The sequence below is a fragment of the Neofelis nebulosa genome, chromosome 4 (assembly GCF_028018385.1).
Source record: "Neofelis nebulosa isolate mNeoNeb1 chromosome 4, mNeoNeb1.pri, whole genome shotgun sequence".
NCBI lineage: Eukaryota > Metazoa > Chordata > Mammalia > Carnivora > Felidae > Neofelis > Neofelis nebulosa.
In genome coordinates this window covers 163,865,418-163,878,155 of record NC_080785.1, presented here as the reverse complement: position 1 = coordinate 163,878,155, position 12,738 = coordinate 163,865,418, and the positions used below count along the sequence as shown (strand labels likewise).

At 52.5% G+C, this 12,738-nt stretch overlaps 1 protein-coding gene across 3 annotated transcripts in view; it reads right to left on the bottom strand.

Annotated features, from left to right (window-relative positions):
* The window catches only part of ARHGEF18 (Rho/Rac guanine nucleotide exchange factor 18), an 85,305-nt gene that overhangs the window by 16,257 nt on the left and 56,310 nt on the right, over positions 1-12,738 (bottom strand). For all 3 annotated transcript variants that reach the window (XM_058728845.1, XM_058728844.1, XM_058728846.1), the window contains 4 exons: positions 4,179-4,317; positions 3,006-3,118; positions 2,735-2,875; positions 699-949 (listed from right to left, as the gene is read on the bottom strand). In XM_058728845.1, coding sequence (XP_058584828.1) covers positions 699-949; positions 2,735-2,875; positions 3,006-3,118; positions 4,179-4,317 — 644 coding nt within the window. The remainder of the gene's footprint in view (positions 1-698; positions 950-2,734; positions 2,876-3,005; positions 3,119-4,178; positions 4,318-12,738) is intronic.

The following is a 12,738-nucleotide window of genomic DNA, read 5'->3' as shown; positions in this document are numbered from 1 at the left end:
CTGCAGAAAGACAACGGAGACGTTACTGAAAGGGAGCGTGCAAACCACCAGGGCGTGTTCTCGTCTGGCTCAGTTGATTCCATGAAAATGTGTCTCGAGTTGACTTGGGATTCCCCTTTCTTGTCTAACATACACGCAGGCAGAGAAACGCTTCAGTATGGGGGCCTCCACGCAAGGTGCAGCGAGGTAAAAGGAGAAAACCTTCGAATGGGCTTTACTACGTCACAGTGCTGTAACATTTCCTGAAACCCAAGAAGGGAGCATCAATTTGAGCCACAGCACGTTAGAGAGATTTCCAAGCCAAAGGGGTATTCTTCTAATTAGCTCTTGATTCGCGGACTTGGGATGCTTCGAGCACCCCGAGGGCAGACGGGGACTGACGGGTCCCCTCTGTCAATCCTGGCTGAGGCTCACAAGTCGACTCAGGAGTCACATTAGGCTTGGGGCCCTTTACCACAGATACGCTTCTAACAGCCGGAGACACGGAGGTCAAAACCGGAAAACAAGACACAACACAACGCAACCCAGCCAGCGAACCAGACAAAAGCCCCGCCTGCAAGGGCGGACGTGTTCGCACAAGCGCGCTTGGCACGCAGGTGCCTGCTTCTAACCACGAGCTGCACGCACACCCGTGAGGGCCCAGGGCCACGGCCTCTCAGTCAGCAGAGACTGGCCCGGCCCGGCCCGGCCGTGCCCACCTGCTGCACCAGGAGGTCCCCGATTTTCTGGATGACGTAGTTCCGGTCACTGCCCTCCTCCAGGGACTCCCGGCGGCGCTCCTTCAGCCGAGACAGGAAGTGGCTGTGCAAGTCCAGCAGGTCGTCCACACCCGGGAAGAGGCGGCTGACGGCCTGGCTGCTGAACTGTAGCTCCTCCTGCAGGGCCCTGGAGTAGACCTTCAGCATGATCTTGAGCGTCCGTACGTGGTGCACCTCCGTCTGCACCAGCTCTGCGGGGACATGGACCAGGGGACTCACCCGCACCGGGGAGGGTGCCCACGATGGCATCACGCGTGCCGCCTGTCCACCGCGTGCCCGGCTGGCCGCTTCCAGCTCGGCACCGGGGCCCTGGCCCTGGGGGTCTCCCCGCCTGGGGGCAGGCCTCCCCTCCCCCCGCCCCGGGGCCCAGCGCTGTGGAGGTCCTAATTTAAGGGAGCAGCCAGGGCTGGGGTGATATCAGGAAAGAGAGGACCCGGGATGTGTGCTGGGACCTCAAATTCATAGGAGGATTTCACGCCCGAAGACATTTCAAGGCTGTTTTAGGCAGGAAGATTGTTCTGTGTTTTTTTTTTTTTTGATTTTTAATGTTTATTTTTGAGAGAGAGACAGTGAGTGAGCGAGTGAGCGGGGGAGGGGCAGAGAGAGGGAGACAATCCAAAGCGGGCTCCAGGCTCGAAGCTGTCAGTGCAGAGCCCGACTCGGAGCTCGAACCCACGAACTGTGAGATCATGACCTAAGCCGAAGTCGGACACTTAACCAACTTGAGCCACCCAGGCGCCCTATCAGGAAGACTGTTCTGATGAACACTATTCCTTCGGATGTGAAACTCACACGTCTGTGCACGTCACTGACCAGACCCAGACTACAACTGACAAGAAAGCAGAGCTCAGGTGAGGAATTTAATTCTCTGTGAAAAGGCAAAGAAAGATCAGGTTCTGTGTTGGAGTTTACCTGTTGTTTAAATCACGGCCTTGATGCTGTTAGGAGACCAAAGGTCAACACAGCCCGGCCCAGAGCTGCCGGCCATGGGGGCTGGACGCAGACTGTGTTTGCCCAGAGGGTGAGACAATGTGGCAAAGGGCTGCCTGGATGGAAGCATCCAGACTGGTCCTCTCTGCACCTCCCTGCAGGGTCTCTGCCCTGCTCTGGAGTCCTGAGGCGAAGCATCTATCAGGATCCCCTCCTGCCCACACCCCAACCCCCTCCAGCCTGGGCAGAAAGCTCAGTGTGTGACACGGGAGGGACCCAGGTGTCAGGGGACACCACCGCCAGCCGGACACCAGCGAACGGTGAAGACCCGTGTGTGCCAGAATCTCCTCACAGAACCCCGACGAGGGGCAGAAAATGCCTCCTCGGACGACATAACGGTGTCAGTCCTGGTGAATGATTCCCATGGAGGGAGAATCGTTAAGAACAAGCGAGGGCTTTGGGGAGAGAAGGGCCTCAGATTCCAGTGTGGCTATCTTGGGTTTTTGTCATCCTGCTTATAGAAAGTCCAGAGGCCCAAAGGGACCTACGTAGGGCACCCAATGCGGCACCTGGCCTGGGGACGGGCTCTTGTTTGACAGCCACGCTTTGCACAGTGACCTGTAACCTCCCATCTCAGGACAGCGGCTGTCCACAGCCAGGTCCTCCAATGGCCAGCGGGAAGGGGTGTCCCAACCGGGAGCCAGTGCTACGTCACATGTCTCCCAACCCCCTGTGGGGGGGGGGGGGGGGTTGTCTGTGGTCACCAGGGATGGCTGGGACAGGCCTGGGGGAGTCTTCTCTCTCAGGGTCACCAGCAGGGTCAGGATGAGTCAGGACTGGGCACTCGGCCACGCTCGTCCTCAGGGGTGCGTTCCCACAAAGCCCTCCCTGGCCACCTCTTCCCTGACTGGGAGAGCAGGGCTGCCCTGGGGGAGCAGACGAAGTCGGAGGTCCCAGCGGAGCCCAGACTCCCAGGCGCAATCAACTAAAACAAAGATGGAAAAGAAGGAAGTAGAAGGTCAGCGTGATGGTGCAGAACTTCTCACCATAGAGCACATCCTGCCTCTTTACCACCTCTCTCTTTTGTTTCTTTGCATACGCGGCATCCACAGAGAGGCTCCAGGACTCGGCCTCGAACTCGCGGGCATCCGACTCGATCTCACTCCTCAGCGAGGCCGTGCAAGGGTCTGAGGGAAGAAAAAGCGGCCACTGCTCCACTGGCTCTGGGCCGCCCCAGACCGTGTCCCGTGGACACAAGGATAGGGGTCCCGGCACTTTCCCAGCGTGGCACCTGGGAAAGAAGCAAGAGGGCCGTACCTTCTACAAAAATGGGCTCGGCACTCGAAGATGTAAGCGAAAGAGAGTCATCAGCTGCCTGCTTAAATTTTAAAAATACGGAGTCGGCTTCATCCATCTCTCCTGTGACTGGTCTAAATAAAAATCATAAAAACCATTATTCAAAAAATCTCAATTAAATACACATACACACCCTTTCTAGGAAGGCAAATCTATTTGAGAACTTTCCAGATTTCTATATGCACTTAAACTTTGTCACAGATCTTTTTGTTTTTAAAAGAATTGATTTTACCTTTTTTTTTTTTTTGAAGTTTACTGAGAGAGGGAGAGAGAGAAGGAGGGAGGGAGGGAGAGCGAGTGAGCAGGGGAGGGGCAGAGAGAAAAGGAGAGAGAAGATCCCAAGCAGACTTTATACACTCTCAGCGCGGAGCCCGACATGGGGCTTGAACCCACGAACCACGAGACCATGACCCGAGCCGAAACCAAGAGTCGGATGCTTAACCGGGACAGAGTCACCCAAGCTCCCCACAGATCGTTTGTAAAAATCATAACATTAGGACGTCCCCCCATCATAACTGACTTCAATTCAATGTCCCGGTATGTTCTCAGGGTGAGTTGAATTGTACGCTTCCTTTAATGGCCACCGGAGCCCACGGAGCCCCCGCAATTCTTTCGAGTGAGAGTTAGGTGGACACAGCCACACTCACAGGTGAGGGTGGAGAACCCTTCTTAACGGAAAAAGATAATCAGCCCCCTTCCCCGCCAACCCATGCAAGGACCACCGTGATGACATCTGTTAGCATTAGGTTTTCAACCGAAACACAGCTGAACGGAGAAATATGGGAACCACCTTGAGTCCACGGAGGACAGGGTTAAGGCGTAAGTAACGGGATGCCACCTCCACGGCAACCTCAGTGGGACTTCTACCATCATCTCAGGCTGGGACAGAAACCCCACCCAAGGGCCCTTCAAGGGTATGAACCCAGCTGGCTGCAAGAGGCCAAGTACACCCAGAATCTCGGAAGCAAGTGTGAATAGGAATTTCACCGTGTGGCTGGGGGCCTACGATCAGATTCACACGGACCTGAGGGTCTCCTTTCCGAGAGGCCATCTGCGGGGTCCCAGGGGAACGTCCCATCCTGCTCCCTCCCTTCACCTGTAGCTGCCCCTGGCGCAGAGACGGACCCGACTTACCCGAGCTGCGTCCCCGTTCCCGCCGGGCTGGGTGCTGGCTGTGGCCCCCCCTTCTGTGAGACCGTCATGCCGACATTCCTGGACAGGGCCGGGCTGCCATCGGACAAGAGGGTGGCCCTCGGGTGCTCCTTTAAGGATGCTGCGACAGAGGCAAACACAGAGTTGGTGCTGAGAAAGTGGGCAGGGTAGTGGAGCTGGCCCGTCCGGAAGCCCCGTTCTGACTGTGGCCGCAGCACGGACAGGATCTTGGAGGTCAGCAGCTCGTTATCCAGAAAGACGTTCTCGCTCCATTTCCGAGGAAAAGAGCTGTAGAAAGACAGCTCGGAGCGGCCACGGAGCGCGCCGTCTCGGTCACTGCTTTTGGAATGCGTGTTCCCCATGTTCACGGTCCGGGCTCCAGGACCCGGCGCGGTGCGAGGCCGGGCTGCGTCGCTTTTATGCCTCCGTGTGATCCTTCTAGAAATGTAAAGCCGCGTCTTCTCCTACTGTATTGGCTGAGACAGCGGGTCTGGAGGGCAGGAAATTGGTCCCCACTGTGACCATTTAGTGTGGAAATCGCACAATATCTTCTCCTTTGGTAAAATAACAACAAAAAAACCCTGACACCCCTTCCATCTTGGCAGGAGGTAAAAGGCGGAGAGTAGTTTATATTCACTGTAAATAATCTAAAATCACCAAGAGCTCTGCGCTTGGCGTGGCTCGTGCCAAATCACACACACACACACACACACACACACACACACACACACACACACACAGGGCTGTAATTAACCCGAGATCGGATGTCAGGATGACTCCGAGACCCAGAGACTGCAGGGCACGATGTGTGGCCACACGCGCCCCTGACCGTAAAAGCACTCTGATAGAATGTGAGCAGCAGAGCGGACAGACGAGAGGTGCCAATCCTATTTTACGCAACGACTGCAAACCAACCTGACACACGACAGGGGCTCCAAAGGGTTCTTCACACTCATCTGCTCGTTAATGTAGGAAACGAGATGATAGGATGTGTGTAATTCTCTGGTCACCTTTCCCACTGATGGAAAGATGAAATTCAGAAGGCCAAACTCTCACCCTCTTCTATTTGACAAATCAAGTTGAGCTGAGATGGGCTGCTTGGCTAATTCATTCTCAGGGTGAAAACCACACTGAAAGCTCTATTCCAGGCGAGGACAAAGAGCAACGTTAGGAAGAAATCTGGAGGCGACTGTGGGCGCCTGGGTGGCTCAGTCAGTTGAGTATCTGACTTTGGCTCAAGCCATCATCTCACAGTTCGTGAGTTCAAGCCCTGTGTCGGGCTTTCTGCTGTCAGCACAGAGCCCACTTCAGATCCCGTCCCCCTCTCTCTCTGTTCCTCCCAGTTTGCTCACGCACTCTCTCTCAAAAAAAAAAAAAAAAAAAAATTTTTTTTTAAAAAAGGAAGAAATCTGTCCACTAGCCTTTCTGACCTGGCTCCTGGGTCCCCCCGGGCACCCAAGCTTCATTTTTTTTTTTTTTTTTTTTTTAGTTTATTTTGTTTATTTTTGAGACAGAGAGAGAGAGAGAGAGAGCGAGCAGGGGAAGGGCAGAGACAGAGAGAGAGAATCCCAAGCAGGCTCCACACTGTCAGCATGGAGCCCAATGTGGGGCCCGAATTCAGGAACCATGAGATCATGACCTGAGCCAAAACTGAGAGTTGGACGCTTAAACCCACTGAGCCACCCAGGTGCCCCCACCCCCAAGCTTCGTTTTTTGTCACACAGGGAAGTAGTGGGGACCGTGGTTCTCTGCCGCATGCAGACCATGACCTTTGGGGTGGCTAAGGGATCAGTACTAGAGGAAAATGTACTTAAGAGCTTTTCTGCACAGTGGGATTCTGCATTCTGAAAGTTTTAACTTAGATGGAAATTCAGGGTGGTTGGAAACATGCAGTTGGGTACATGTCGGAGAGAAAACTGGTCCAGGAGTAACGAACAGAGCTTATCAGCTGAGACTTAAGCACTAGGCGGCGTGATGCCATATTCCACGCGGAACATGTATCCGTAGCCATTCATTCTGTAACACAGCTCTGTATGGTGGGGGTGACATTTGCCCAGTGACCCCAAACACCCCAGCGTCATGATACTAAGTGGCTTACCACTGCTATTATCATAAAGACAAAGGTGATGAGGCTCTCTCTCATATATGAACACCCATTCACCAAGGTGAAAGTCATAAATTGAGGCCTCTGTGGTCCAGGGCAGGCATTTCCTGCCATTTCGACACCACTGTAAACCCCACCTAGGCAATTATGATTCAAATATACAAATATGGGGGCGCCTGGGTGGCGCAGTCGGTTAAGCGTCCGACTTCAGCCAGGTCACGATCTCGCGGTCTGTGAGTTCGAGCCCCGCGTCAGGCTCTGGGCTGATGGCTCGGAGCCTGGAGCCTGTTTCCGATTCTGTGTCTCCCTCTCTCTCTGCCCCTCCCCCGTTCATGCTCTGTCTCTCTCTGTCCCAAAAATAAATAAAAAACGTTGGAAAAAAAAAACAAAAAAAAAACAAAAAAAAACAAAAAAAAACAAATATACAAATATGGGACCAACCCTGAAATGCGTCCTTTGCCTGGCTTGACTGATTGTTCCTGTGACCCGACATCTTACCTGAAGTGAGATACATTCTGCTTTAAAAATATTTTTAATGTTTGGGGCGCCTGGGTGGCGCAGTCGGTTAAGCGTCCGACTTCAGCCAGGTCACGATCTCGCGGTCCGTGAGTTCGAGCCCCGCGTCAGGCTCTGGGCTGATGGCTCGGAGCCTGGAGCCTGTTTCCGCTTCTGTGTCTCCCTCTCTCTCTGCCCCTCCCCCGTTCATGCTCTCTCTCTGTCCCAAAAATAAATAAAAAACGTTGAAAAAAAAAATTAAAAAAAAAAATATATATTTTTAATGTTTATTTCTGAGAGAGAGAGAGGGAGACACAGAATCTGAGGCAGGCTCCAGGCTCTGAGCTGTCAGCACGGAGCCCAGTGCAGGGCTCGAACTCGTGAACTGCCGAGATCATGACCTGAGCCAAAGTTGGATGCTTAACCGACTGGGCCACCCAGGTGTCCCACATTCTGCTTTAACCAAAGAGTCTGCAGGAGAAAAAGTCACCATAAACATCTTCTGAGCATCACTAGTCCCCAAGAAGTTTAATAAATGATGGACACACTAAATCTACAGTAACTTAAATCTTCCCTTGATAATTGAGAAGATACTTTGAGGTATTCATGGCTAAGGGTCATGACTAGGGACACCAGGTACTCAAAGGGGTACAAGGGACAGAATTTCAGCTGAAAGAACAGTAAGGTGGTCTCTCTCACATATGATACAATTTACTTATTTATTCTGATCGCTGTTTCCCGAGTAGAATGGAGGGCAGTGCCTCCCGCAAAACGGGTCAAGAAATCATTGTTTTATGGAATATTTTTCAGCCATAAAGAGGAAGGAAATCCTGATGCTTGCTACAGCACGGACAAAACTTGAGGACATCATGCTAAGCAAAATAAGCCATACACAAAAGGATGAATACTGCCCGAATCCACTCACAGGACGTCCCTAGAGGAGTCCCGTCCAGAGACAGAGAGTAGATGGTGGGAGCCAGGGGTTGGGAGTCCATGTTTCACGGGGACAGAATCTCAGTTTGGGGAGATGAGAAAGTTCTGGAGACAGAGGTGGGGGTGGTTGCACAACAGTGCGAATGTAGCTAATGTTACTGGAATGTACTCTTGAAAATGGCTAAAATGGGGGTGCCTGGGTGGCTCAATTGGTTAAGCGTCTGACTTCGGCTCAGGTCATGATCTCGCAGTCTGTGAGTTCGAGCCCCGCATCAGACTCTGTGCTGACAGCTCAGAGCTTGGAGCCCGCTTCGGATTCTGTGTCTCCCTCTCTCTCCCTCTCTGCTCTTCCCCCACTCATGCTGTCTCTCTCTCAAAAATAAACATTAAAAAATTAAAAAAAATTTTTTTAAACAGTTAAAATGGTCAATATTATGTTTACGTATTTTTTTTTTTTTTTAAGGAGTCACTGTTTCCTTGGGATGGAACACTTCTGCCCTTTGACAGTGGAGTTGGGTTACTCAGATCTCTACATACAAAGGATAAAATTTCCTAGAACTATTCACTCCCTTTCCCTCACCAAAGAGTGCAGGTAACAACTGGCAAAACCCAAACAGGGTCTGTCCCCGAGTTAACAATACTGTACAGATGCCAGTGATCTGGTTTTGACCATGGGCTGAGGTCATGTCAGATTACCATCCCTGGGGGATGCTTGGTGAAGGACACCTGAGACTCTGTACTAGTTTTGCAACTTCCTGTGAATTTTAAGCTATTTCAAGACAAAAAGTCGCAGCGGCCTCTCATTATTCCCCGTAGTGATGTTCCATAAAGTTGCAGCGAACCCTGCTTTAGCCAATACCGAATCGCCGCTCCTGGGGAAGCTACAGGGCTAGGTTCCCGGGAACTTCTGCCCACGCCCGTCATCAGCCCATCAATACGCAACCTTGCTTTATGTGTGTTTCTCTTGAAGGATACCTTATTTCATACATGCTGTTGATTTACTACCATTGAACTCATGGTCAGTAGGACTACAACTCATGGCTGAAGGGAGCGGAGTGTACCTAACACACGTAATTCCTCCTCTGAAAGACGCATCACAGCCTTTTTGCACTCAGTAATGCCCGACAGCACCCCAGCACGATGCCCGGGGGCCATTTTATGCGTGTATGTATGTATGTATTTACAGCTTATTTTTATTTGAGGAGAGAGACAGAGAGCAAGCAGGGGAGGGACAGAGAGAGGGAGACGGAATCCCAAGCAGGCTCTGCACTGCCAGCACAGAGCCCCACGTGGGGCTCGAACTCACAGACCACAAGATCATGACCTGAGCCGAAGTCACGAGTGGGACCAACTGAGCCACCCACGCGCCCCACCGGGGGGCCATTTTAAACAGCCAAATCACCGACGGAGAGCACAAAAATGTGAAAAACATGACATTAAGCACACTGCAAAAAGGACGCTTGTTCAAGTACGAGGTGAAGTAAGGAGGCAGAAGGTCACGTCACCCTTGTTGGATAGGAACGCGCGTGCTGGGGGACTTGTATTTTCACTGGACACGTCTGCTGCACGTGACTGTGAACGCCCCACAGGTACTGATTTGGGAGTTATGTGTAAGATTTTTTTTTAATGTTTATTTACTTTTAAGAGAGGGACAGAGACAGAACGTGAGCAGGGGAGGGGCAGAGAAAGAGGGAGACACAGAATCCAAAGCAGGCTCCAGGCTCTGAGCTGTCAGCACAGAGCCCGACGCGGGGTTCAAACTCACAAACCGCGAGATCATGACCTGAGCCGAAGTCGGATGCTTAACCCACTGAGCCATCCAGGCGCCCCCAGGTTACTTATACGTTTCAACGAGGAAGTTAAGTTTGCAAATACAGAATCCGGGAATAAATGAGGGCAGGCTGTACGTAAGAACCCTGTTGACTGAGAAATTACTATTACATTGCAGAACACCCTTGTTTGCTCAGACACACACGCTATTTCTTGAGAGCTCACACTCCCCAAAAGTCTCCGAGCTGGGGGAACTTCTTACAGAAAAACAGAATGCTGTACATCTGACAGCAATATGGCCTCTGGAGATAAATCATTCTTTTTCCTCTGGAGGAACTAACCACGACTGCCCCTCTCACGCCACTTAAGACTTTTAAAGTAAGGGGTGGACAATCACTAATCAAGTCTTTCTAGAACATGTGCAGCCACGGAAATGAGTGCCTGATCAAGACACGAGTGGGGGGCTCTGCGACAGACCAGCTGCTTCAATCATGTCGTTTTATTCTGTATTTTTTTTTTTTTTAAGTTTATTCATTTATTATTTCTGAGAGAGAGAGAGAGTATGTGCACAAGCTGCGGAGGGGCAGAGAGAGAGAGAGGGAGACACAGGATCCGAAACAGGCTCCAGGCTCCGGGCTGGGGCCTCGAACTCATGAACTGCAAGATCACGACCTGAGCGGAAGTCAGACACTTAACCGACGGAGCCACCCAGGCGTCCCTTACTCCGTATTTCTGATGATCTGACAGGTGGCACCTTGCCGACCCAGGAAAGCCTGCCCCTGCCAGGGCTGGCAGATTCCTAGAGACAGGAAACGACTCGCTTGCAAGAGCACCTTTCACATGCACACCCAGCAACCCAGAGCCCACGCTCCAGCCTCCTCGTCCGTCGGGCTTTTCACTCGGGGCCACCGTCCCCCTGCCCCGATTACCCCAGGGCCCGGGGCCGGACAACCAGGGCCAGCGCCTGCACCCCAGAGCCCGCTGGGGTTTTCAATCCAGCCAGTCTTAAGCCTGTTCACCCCGCCCCAACCATTCCTCCCCACGGAAACCACCGTGAAGGCTCTTGCCCACATCTTCCACTCATGCCCGCCTCTGGCTCCTGACTGACCCTGGGGCATCCGGCAGCCCCCTGCGGCCCTGTGAGGCGTGCCCCGCCTCCTGCTCCTGGGGGCCGCGAGTACAAACTTCTCTCATGGCAGTCATTTCCAGGTCTGCTGTCTTCCCATACCTGCTTCAAACAAATCCTGCAGACCCTGAAAACACCAGCCACCCAGGGACCCGGGGGCGTGCCTGCCAGGGCCGGGGCCTCCAACATTCTCAAACACACGCAAAACCGCGGGGCTGCTGGTGGGAACGCAAGGCGGTGGAGCGCTTTGGAAAACTGGTGCTTCTCCAAATGGTTAAACGTGGAGGTGCCATTCCCTCCAGGGACTCCGCTCCAGGTACACGCCCGAGAGAGGCGACAACGGGTACCCGCACAAACACTCGTACATAAATGTTCACGCAGCACTCTTCGCAACAGCCAGAAGCGGAATCGGCCCCAGAGGTCCATCGACTGATGGCTGGAAAAACACAACAGGGTCCATTCACACGATGGGCTATTACTCGGCCCTACAAGGAACCAGGCCCTACTTCAGGCTGGATCCTGGATGAACCTGGAAAATATGCTGAGTGAAAGAGGTCAGACCCAAGTGACCACATATTGTAGGCGTCCATCTCCAGGAAAATGGGCAGAAGAGGCAAGTTCATGGAGACAGAAAGGAGACTGACGGCTGTGTGGGACTGGGGGAGAACAGAGGGCGACAGCTAAGGGGTATACGCTTTCTCTGTGGGGTTCTAACACTGACTGTGGTGACTGGGACCCCCACTTACGTGGGGGAGCTGTATGGTACGTGAGTTATAGCTCAGTAAAGCTTTCATTTTTTATTTTTAAAGTTTATTTATTTAGAGAGAGAAAGAGAACGAGTGGGAGAGGGGCGGAGGGAGAGGGAGACAGAGAATCCCAAGCAGGCTCCGAGCTGTCGGCGCAGAGCCCCATGTGGGGCTCGAACCCATGAACCGCGAGATCACGACACGAGCTGAAACCCAGAGTCAGACGCCCTTCCGTAAAGCCTTTGAACCAACCAATAAACTCGGTGAGGTACAGCCATCTTTCTGCAGGAGCAGAACAGATGTTGTGGGTCAGTCACTCTGCCCTTGGCAGAGAGAGGCAGGAATGTGCGTTCGTCCTGCCCTCGTGTCTTCCTAAACCAGACAGCCGTGGCTGGACGGAGGGGGCGGCGGTGCGGTGCTGGGATCGGGGCCACGGAGCAGAGGTGAGCACCCAGCCGCCTAGCGCTGTCTGCACACCGCCACGACCGCCACGACCGCCACGACCGCTGCTTCGGGGCCTAATTAGCACCGTCTGCCCACTGCTGAGAGGGGCCATCGATCGGCGTGCACCGGGCCTGCTGCAGAGACTGTACCACAGAGCCGTTTGTGCGCGGGGACCTGGGGAAGAGGCAGGGGCAAAGACAGGAGGCCAACAGGGAAAATGTGAAAAGTTCTTTGCCCAGAGGAAAAAAATACACGCTGTTCTCAGCAACAAATTGCAGCCTGTTCTCATGATGATTGTTTTTTAAACGTTTATTTATTTTTGAGAGACAGAGAGAGTGAGCGAGCAAGTGGACGAGGGGCAGAGAGAGAGAGAGGGAGACAGAAGATCCAAGGCAGGCTCTGTGCTGACAGCAGAGAGCCCAATGTGGGGCTCGAACTCGCGAACCGTGAGATCATGACCCGAGCCGAAATCAAGACTTGGACACTTAACCGACTAAGCCACCTAGGTGCCCCGTGATGATTATTTTTAAAACCTGTTTTGTCTTGGTGGCTTGAAGAGCGGTCTCTGTGAGCAAATCAGATGACTAAGTTGTGTGACGGACATCATGACCCTACTTACTTACACACCTCGGAGATACTGTGCGTTCGGTTCCAGACCCACCACAATAAAGCGGGTCAAGTGAGTGTTCTGGTTTCCCAGCGCATATAAAAGCTATGTTCACACTATGCTGTAGACTATTAAGTGTGCAACTGCATTATGTCTGAAAATTCAGTACCCATCCCTTAATTTAAAAACTTGTTTTTAGTTGGGGAATTGGAGTAACTTGACAGATGAACACAGGGGAAGGGAAGGAAAAATCAGATAAAAACAGAAAGGGAAGCAAGCAAACCATAAGAGACTCTTTTTTTTTTTTTTTTAAATAC